The following is a 9764-nucleotide window of genomic DNA, read 5'->3' on the forward strand; positions in this document are numbered from 1 at the left end:
TTTTTTTTAACTTCTTGGGAAAGAGAAGAACGTAGTATCCTCAGGCAAGTTCAAGCCGAAATGTCAGTATTAATGCAGCACTCTAAAATCTAAAATGTGACATTCTTGGTTCTTTTTCTGCGGGAAGTTGGGATTCTCGCTGTTAAGACCTTATTAAGTGGGAAGTGAACTGCACTGCACTTGTATCAGAGAAAAACCCTGAGGTTTCCATGCCTTTCTTGGAGATGAAATTCGGTGTGTGCTTGGGGTACATTTGCTCTAAATACTTTGACAGCAAGAATTCACACAAAACTTGAAATGTTGAGAGATTTGTGTCTAAACCTTTGATTTGAAATGTTAAGGCGATGATGACTCAAGAAGGTGAAATGCTGAGATGGAGTTGGGGGCGGGGGCGGGGAAGCGAGGCAGCCAGGTGCTTAGCCCGGTATTCTTAGAAAGGTGAGAAGCCAGCCTCCAAGATTGGCGCACCGTGCTCCACGCTCCAGGGCGTGATCCTGGCTGCCACAGTTCCTGCCAGGGCTGGGCAAGCCTGTGTGGCGTCCCAGCGGGCTGAGTGACCATATTTATCCCAGTCCTGAGCCTCTGGACCTCCAGAAAGAGCAACTGAAGAACCAGGACGACCTGGAAACCTTCCACAAACGCACACGTGAGCTGTGAAATGCGCTCGGGGAGGAGCCCAGCCGAAGCGGAGTCTGAGCCCCGTGTCCCCTGCCTCCTTGGCCATTTCCTTTGTGCCATATTCCGCCCCCCGCACCCCACTCCCCGCCTTTGGATGGTGTTGGATTTGACTTTTTGTTCGGCAGCATGACTGTTAATATGTTCATACGAGCAAAATGAAGTCACAGAAAGCTGTGATTGGATGAATATTACCTTTTTTCATAACGTAGGTGTTGCATTAACACAGCTGCATGTTGGAAGTTATTTTAGGAAGAAATTGGGGTGCTGGATGAGTCACGCTGTGCAGTCCTGTAGGTTGAGGATGGTCACAGGCCACTGCCAGGGAAGAGCTTCATTACAGGCAAGGGACACTTTATTCTTATTTGAGTAGCAAATAATCTTCCATTTCTGGCAAGTCAATGGGAGGAAAAGGTAGCGCATGCATGTCTGTTTCTGTGGAGAATGTTCGTGAACTTCAGCTTTCGGCCTCGTGTTCTAAGTGGGAATGAAAGTCTGCCCCAGCCATGCTGCAAACAGTCCCCTTCGGAAAGCAGGGTGACACTGTGAACCCCGAGGTTCACGTTTCCTTCTTTCTTGTTACAAACGGAGAGATTTCTCCTATGACTAAAGGGGTCCTGCAGCCCCAGAAAGCCGCAGTAAAAGCTGGAGGGGCTTCAAGTGTGACCCCAAAACTCTGATCTAGATAGAATGCCCACTGGCTGGCCAGGGCCAAGCATTCTTACTGACTTATTCAGGGAGTAATTACAAAGCAATTGTCTCCTAACTGAGCTCATACAAGCCTCATGAACTAACCAAGGGGACTCCATCCTGGCTATAGTCACCATTTTCACAATTAGAAAAGCCAATGTTTTTACAAAAATGGTAAAAAGATGCGGACATTGAGGTGTTCCCTTTAACCATGGCAATAAAAAAAGCAAAAGGTAACTGCTGAGGCCGCTGACCTGCTGAGAGGGTTGACAGCACATGTGCCGTTTCTCTACCCTTAAAGGTGCCCAATATTGGTTACATGGAGCTAAAATCTGTAACTTTTCAGAAGCCGAATTTTTCAAACATTTCACACACCACTGTAAATTATTGCTATTATGATTTCTGTTGAAAATCGTTGCCCTTAGATTAAAGTACTCCTTGGTTAGAAGCCCAACTCTAACACTTGTAGCTGTGTGACCTTAATTGGGACAAAATCTCCACTTCATAGGATTTCTTAAGGAAAATAGCAATAATGTATGAAAAGTCCTGCGTGCCCAGAACACAATGTGCTTGCAATCACTGGCAGCTATTTTTAGAGCTTCGCTGCCAGCCCAGGCTGACGTTTCTTCTGAACCCAGACCCGTGGCAAAAGCACAAGCAGGGTGAACGCTCAGATGGACGGAGGGATTGCGGGGGGAGCCCAGAGAAGGCAGAGAGCAACTCGAGGACCAGTTAGGCTCTAATGTCAGGAAACACCCTACTTCCCAGCTCTCCCGGTTCCAGCTGCTGGCGTTTGGCAGATGGCGTCTCCTTTACAAGTGAAGTAACACGTCTTTGGGGACAGGAAGTTCTCTGGTGAACGTTTCTAGTGCTTCCTGTTAATGGGTTAATTTAAAGATCAGGGGCTTTTTTTTCCTGCTGGGAAACCTTGCTTCTGAACTGGCAGAAAATCTCTTCTGTTGCTTCTGAAATGTAATCTCTAGGGTGGCAGTGAAACGTTCCTTGTATGAGCTGTGGCAAAACTATCAGGGGTGGTCTAAGGGAGGAGGGGGCGGGGAGGAAAAGGAACAAATCAGCATTTCACAAGCTGCTTCCACACCTGGGACCCACTGATTGACCCCTTTGAGCGTGGCAGTGTGGACGTTAAAACATGTTCTCGGAGGACCGTTTTGTCCCCTAGCCTCCATATCCGTCCCTATCTAGGCTTTTGCCCAAACTGTTCAGAAGCAGAATGGTGTTCACTGAGAATCCCTTTCCGTTTCCTTACGATATTGGTAAGACCAAGTGATAAAAATGCATGGAGAAAAGAGACACCGGCTCATGTGGCCTGTGCATGGAATACTCAGCACATATAGCCCAGATGAGTATGTAAAGTGATATGGCATCACAACTTTTAACTCCAGTCCTAAATCTCCATAGCATCCCCAGCTCGTCCTGACTTCCATGTTGGATGGAACTGGTGCATTCAAAGGACCATGTTGATTTGTATGTTTATCGCGTATCACTGCTGTCTTGCAGGAAGAAGGCGTGGTGAAGGAGATCGACATCAGCCACCATGTGAAAGAAGGGTGCGAAAAGGCCGACCCTTCCCAGTTTGAGCTGTTGAAGGTTTTGGGACAAGGATCCTACGGGAAGGTAGGTTCCTCTCTGACTCACCTGAGGTCATCTTGTTCCACTGTGGCTGGTCCCCATCTCGAGTCGGAAGTCCTCGAGCATCTGGTGACAAGAGAGATGGTGCAGATGCCGCCTGAACACAAAGGGAGCGTGGCTGTGCGACTGACAGGATGAACTTGACAGGCGGTCCTCACGCTGCAGGGTCCCTGCTACCTGGAACCCGGCACACGTCAGAACTGTGACCTCACTGCGTGGCTGGAATTCTGTCACCACAGACCCGTGCAGAGCGGGGGCTGCCTGTACCCTCGAGAGTATCACACACATTACCCTCTTCTAGTGGCTTCCCTGAGCTTCTTGTTTATCACCATAGTGAGCAGGTTATTGGACTCGAGCTAATGCATCTTTGAGAATGCATCCTCTACAGGTATTTTTTTAAAAGAAAGAAAAAGAACAAGAAAGAAAGAAAAGGGGAAATGACGTCCTTTGGGATTAGTCACTCAGGAGTCACTGGGACCGGCTCCTCTCCTGACCCTCCATGTCGATTGCACATTATTTTGCCTGGTTAAGCCTCAGTTTCCCATCTATAAAAGTGGGTTAATAGAGATTACTCTATGATTTAATTTGACATGAACCCCTTCTAGTAGTTGCCTAAGATGTATCTTGCATAGAGTTGTTCGTTTTCTTTCTTTTTCACATTCCAATTACAATAAAAGTGAACTCCCCTCAGGAAATGAGAAATAGCTGGTTATTCAGGGCCGTGTCCATATACAACAGGGTATCAGCAAATCTTGCCAGTTACAGGGAGAGGTGAGTTATTCCGGTGACATGTTCATTTCCCTTCGTCCTTGGTGTCATTGTTAGAAATATATCAACCCTAAAAGCATCATTTCTATAATATGAAATAAACCCTGAAGCCAGCCTCTCCTGGAGTGTAGGCGGAACAGAATCCTGCTATTTAAAGTAACTATTATTTATGGTGTGTGTACATTCACCAAATCTCTCCATTCTTCATAGGACTTTGTGCCAAAGTGAACTTGGGCCCCTGTTGATTTCATGTAGGATAAATAGTACGTTAATGATGTTCTGGGTAGCCTCTTACCACAAAAATCCGATTGTGTGCAAAATTTGTCTTTCGGCATTCTTATCAGATAGAATGTCTTTTCTGTCCCCTGTGTCTTCCCCACACAGTAATGTGGTGAGGAATGTGTTTATACTAATGTACATACAAGCATGTTAGTTTGGATCATATGAGATCACCAGTATTAAAAATTTTGTGGCTTACAAAAATGGTTATTTAATGTAGTTTATAAGGTGTTTATGGAAGTAAAGATTTCAGTCTCTCACAGTAAAATTAGCTGGTACTGAAAACACAGAAACAGGACCTATGTGATGTGGTGATGGAATGTCCGCCGTTAATCTGAAAGGTCAGCGAGAAGGAGAGGGACATGATACTTCCTCTAAGAGCCATGACTTGGAAACAGAGACAAACAGTGTCTCTCTTTTCTACCTTTGAAGATGTCGCCCACGTCGTAGCCTGAGAACGAATTCAACCCAGGCCAGCACAGGATCAGCAGGGTCCCCTGTGTCCACAGTGAAGGACGAGGCCCGGGAGCCGCAGCCGGACGGTGGTTGACTAGTCGTTGCCAAGTGGTTCATAGTTCACTGTGACCCACGCGTCTCGGCGCCTGGTGACAGCAGAGATGAGACAGTGCTTTCTGAGCTCAATGGAAACATACATGAGGCTCTGCACGTCCGTTCAGAAGCTCGACTGAATGAAAGCAACTTGACCACGTCCTCCTCGGAGGCTGGGGTGTTAAAAATTAAAGGGAAAAAGACTTTTTCCAATTCCCTCCAAATTTCAAATTTTGAATTTCAATTTTGCTTTAAAAAAGAAACCATTCCATGAAAAACCACGGGTGACATCCTGGTGTTTGGCAGAATCCTCTGGGAATGGGGATCTTCGTAAGAGTCTGTACTTCTCCTTCCTGGCCATTGTCACGTGAGAAATAAAAAAGCAAAGCTCAGAGGATAATGAGCAAGAGAAGTGAAGGGCAGAGGCAGCTCCTGCGGATGTTTAACCTCCATGAACGACCTAATTCACCAGCCCAGCCACGGCGTGTGTGTGGGGCCAGGTCAGCCCGGTCGGTCAGTGCCATTGCTGACATTGGAGGGAAAGTTCAGGGCGCCGGTGGACGAGGGTGCTGAAGTGACGAGCCAGGACTCTGGAAAGGACAGTTATTATCCTGGAAATCGTCACTTGGAAGTTCCCCGGTAACAGCCCAGAGCCAGTGTCAGGCACCTAAGAGCCCCCACTACAACTGGTATTTGTCCACTCAGGGTTGTTGGTTATGAATTTTTTATAAAAGCAAAACTAATGATAAGAGGAAGGAAAGTATGCTCTAATGCCCCATATTATTTTATTCCTCATCTCTAAATCCCAATAAGTGTCTTCATACAGAAGTAATCTTTCTTTTACTATCTATGCAGGGAAGAAGGGCGACACTAAATGTTTGCCCCCTGCTGAAAACTCCTGTTAAACACATTTCCATCTTTTGCCTCTGCTCCGAAGAGCTGAAAGCTAGTGTAGCTCTGGACTATAGCGTCCCCGGGTCACAGTCGCCTATCCCCATTGCTTCTTTCAGTCATTCAGTGACGGCAGAGGCTAAAGATGTAGAAATGAACAAAGTGCAGCCTCTGCCATGTAGATCTTCATGCTGGTGCCTGAGCCTGACCCCAAACTACTCCCAGGAACCGTCTGTGTGACTTGTCATCGCACCCCGACTGCACGAGCCCTTCACTAACTAGTCTCATCCTAAATGTCTGCTCTCTGCTCGGCCAGCCATAGTAAGATTGTCCCTGTAATAGAGGCGACACTAAACCCCAGAGAAATGAGCCCCGATGCAGGGACAGCTGAGCTGGCAGTTGAGCTGTGGCGTGTCCTCCCAACAGGAACACACACTTGCATGTGCTCTCATCTTGGAGGTCAGTCCTGCAAAGCACTGGGAACCAAGAAACCAGTGCTGGACCAGTTTGCTGGGAACATGGAGACAGCCCATGGTCCTTCGTAACCTGTTCAGACCATCATGATTTCTGTGCTGTCCAGGGAGCACGGGGAGTGGTGGGGGGGACAAGGGCCAAGGAAAACACAGCCTCATCTTCAAACAGAAAAGTGATTTACGCGTCCGTGTTGAAATGGGGAAGCAATGAAACGCTTTGGAAAATACGGCAAAGATTGTTCGGTGGTTCGCCTCAGCGTACCCTCAGAAAGTGTTTCAGAAGCATTCCTAAATGTCCGCATGCATCTGTGGAAGAGCCGTTTAGAAAGCAATCTGTCTGTAAGCTTAAGCTACTCAAAGCTAACGTTTGAGTAAAAAAAGTTCAGAATAACAGAAACTGGTTTCTCTTCAGACTCAGAGCCTCCCTGTGTGATTGGCAGTAACTCTCGGGTGGCCCTCACAGTGGGGAGGACTACAGAGGGGTATGTACAGTAAACCAAATGCTCTCCCTTCAAACTTGCGAATAGTGGTCTGTTTTCTAAACAGCTAGCTTTAAAAAATAAGAGAAAGAAAGAAAAAGAGAGAGAGAGAGAGAGAGAGAGAGAGAGAGAGAGAGAGAGAGAGAGGAGGTGGTATTACTTTTCCTATAAAACATTTAATGGGAGGTTAATGGCCAAAAACATGATGATTTTTCATACAAACACATAACGATGTCACCACAGGGTTGTGTAAATTAGATGACACTTTTCCTGGCAGCCTAGATGTCAGAGAAAATTTTAAATTGAAAGTTTTCCTACAGTGTATTTATTTTATTGGAATTCTTCTAACTCCCTTGTGTATCCCCTTGTCAGATCAAATAAGGAAAATACACGTAAAGTCTTGACGATTTCCCGCATTCTGTGTTCTCTTTATCAGGTGTTCCTGGTGAGGAAGGTCAAGGGGCCGGACGCAGGACAGCTCTACGCAATGAAAGTTCTTAAGAAAGCTACCTTAAAAGGTAAGGGTTTCAAACAGGGGCCGGCCATGTGTGAGACATAAGTGTGCTTTATGCTCTGCCCGTTATTTGAGTAAATTGCACATTCTGTTCAGCGTTGCATGCTTTCGGAAGCGATCTCCAAGGGAGTATATTAGACACGTCACTCTCTTAATAGATAATGAACAGTATAAACATTTCCCAGACTCGTCCACATATCCCTGAAAACTCGCCACCACTTTTAGAGAGAAAAGCCGTAANAAAGAAAGAAAGAAAGAAAGAAAGAAAGAAAGAAAGAAAGAAAGAAAGAAAGAAAGAAAGAAAGAAAGAAAGAAAGAGAAAGAAAGAAAGAAAGAAAGAAAAAGAGAAGGTGGTATTACTTTTCCTATAAAACATTTAATGGGAGGTTAATGGCCAAAAACATGATGATTTTTCATACAAACACAGAACGATGTCACCACAGGGTTGTGTAAATTAGATGACACTTTTCCTGGCAGCCTAGATGTCAGAGAAAATTTTAAATTGAAAGTTTTCCTACAGTATTTATTTTATTGGAATTCTTCTAACTCCCTTGTATATCCCCTTGTCAGATCAAATAAGGAAAATACATGTAAAGTCTTGACGATTTCCCGCGTTCTGTGTTCTCTTTATCAGGTGTTCCTGGTGAGGAAAGTCAAGGGGCCAGACGCAGGACAGCTCTACGCAATGAAAGTTCTTAAAAAAGCTACCTTAAAAGGTAAGGGTTTCAAACAGGGGCCGGCCACGTGTGAGACATAAGTGTGCTTTATGCTCTGCCCGTTATTTGAGTAAATTGCACATTCTGTTCAGCATTGCATGCTTTCGGAAGCGATCTCCAAGGGAGTATATCAGACACATTACTCTCTTAATAGATAATGAACAGTATAAACATTTCCCAGACTCGTCCACATATCCCTGAATACTCGCCACCACTTTTAGAGAGAAAAGCCGTAATGCAAAGATCCCACACGTGTTCTGCTGTAGCGAACCACTTGCCGAAAAGAGCATCGTGTGGGAGCAAAAGTGGGCTGTCACGGCTGTGTGTGGACAGCAGTCCAGCCCAAATTCTCTGGTCAGATGGGATTGCTGTTTTAAACAAAATGTGACTTGTGGCTGTAGTGTTTCCCTCTGTTGTCCTGGTGACTGGGATTTAGAAATACAGCCCCACACCTGGTTCCCAGCCCTCGGTGCTTCTACCCTCCAGTAAAGTAATAGCAGTAAACACAGTTCAAAATGAAGCTGTTGTCTAAAACCTCTGCTCCAAGCTCGTGGTCATCTAGACAACAGTACGCAAGAACTGAGCACCTACTGCAACTGCTCTGATCACCTCCTAGTCACAGCTGGTGAGGGAGGGGTCCTGTGCCCTAAATAGTGCGAGAAGGCTAAACACACGACACCGTCACTGGGCGGTGAGACGATGGACTGTGTTAGTCACATGTGCTCATTACCCCCCGGGGAAGAGGGCACACGCCATGCCGGGCCACACAGGTGGTGGTCAGCAGCATGGACCAGCTGCAGCTGTGGGAGGCAGGCTTTGTAGTAACAAGAGGGTGAGGTGGCCTCTGGTTCCTCAGAGGATGTGATGGGCTTGCTTGGATAACTCTGTGGGTGGGCAGGACATGGCAGCCTATTAGTCTGAGGATCAGATGAGGTCCGGCTGGTCTAGCCTATAGGGGAGCTAGCAGGATAGGGGAGGACATCCTTCAAGGGCAGGGGACTCATGGTGAGGCCTTTGCAGCCATGAAACTCAAAGACAGCAAGGCATCTCTGAATGTTTAGGTCATATGTCACCATGTCCTCAGCAAGTACACATGGAGGCAGTGCCAAGAATCAGTCATTCTCTTTGCTCAAGTCGCTTACTGTCTAGCTGGTCAATCAGATACATCCTGAACTACAGATAACCAACAATATAGGACTATAAATGCGTAGACCAGATAGATAGACATAAACATTTTAGCATTCTAAGGAGGAAAAGGGCTGTTCCAGATGAGGTCCTTCAAGAAGGACTGAGAAGGTAGGTGAGACTCCAGTCTGAATGTGGGTGAAGAGATGGCAGGGATCAGGCTGGCATTGTCAGCGCGGCCAGGGGTCCCCATGTTGGCCAGACTGGAGGCTGCCTCACAACCACCTATGTGTGTTTGGGAGGCAAAAGTTGTTCAAAATCGATCCCCAGACCCCCTCCTGACCTGCTAGATCAGAGTCTCTTAGAGCCTTGAAGGTGACTGTTCTAAAAGTCACCCCAGTGATTCTTCTGTACGAAGCTCTGGGTGCTCTGCCCTAGGCACTGAGCTTTGCTGCAGACACCTGAGATTTTAATGCCGCACTATGAACAGAACGTAATTTAAGCCGTGCTCTTTATAGTGAGCATTTTTTATAATATATACATGTATGATTATTTATGTAAAACATACGATTATATTTCTAAAGCTGTCAATTGAACTTGCCCAAATAGTCCAAGACTCTCATAATAGAATTTTAAAGAATTGTTTTGTAAAATTCCCTATACTACATTAAAGCATGGGCGGGAAACAAAGATGTATAGGAAACAAGGATTTGACTTTCTGTCCCCACCTTTTAGTAAAGGAACCTTTCACTTAAGAATAGTTCCAGAGAAGTAGAAAATTACATTAGGCAGTTTTTAGTTCTAAATCACCTGAATGTCTGAGAAACGAATGGCCGCTCTGGTCCTGGCGCCAAAGGTCAAACACGGAGTTAGCATATGACCCGGGTGTGTAACTAAGGGAAATGAAAACGTGTCCACACAGAAACTTTTCATGACTGTTCATAGCCCCACTAGC

General features: G+C 46.0%; 1 protein-coding gene across 1 annotated transcript in view; it reads left to right on the forward strand.

Annotated features, from left to right (window-relative positions):
• Positions 1-2035: 2035 nt before the first annotated feature.
• Positions 2036-9764, forward strand: part of RPS6KA2 (ribosomal protein S6 kinase A2) — a 99470-nt gene continuing 91741 nt past the window's right edge. The window contains exons 1-3 of the mRNA XM_019628180.1: positions 2036-2183; positions 2884-3000; positions 6891-6972. Coding sequence (XP_019483725.1) covers positions 2166-2183; positions 2884-3000; positions 6891-6972 — 217 coding nt within the window. The 5' untranslated portion in view covers positions 2036-2165. The remainder of the gene's footprint in view (positions 2184-2883; positions 3001-6890; positions 6973-9764) is intronic.

The sequence above is a fragment of the Hipposideros armiger genome, unplaced genomic scaffold (assembly GCF_001890085.2).
Source record: "Hipposideros armiger isolate ML-2016 unplaced genomic scaffold, ASM189008v1 scaffold_753, whole genome shotgun sequence".
In the NCBI taxonomy this organism is placed as follows: Eukaryota; Metazoa; Chordata; class Mammalia; order Chiroptera; family Hipposideridae; genus Hipposideros; species Hipposideros armiger.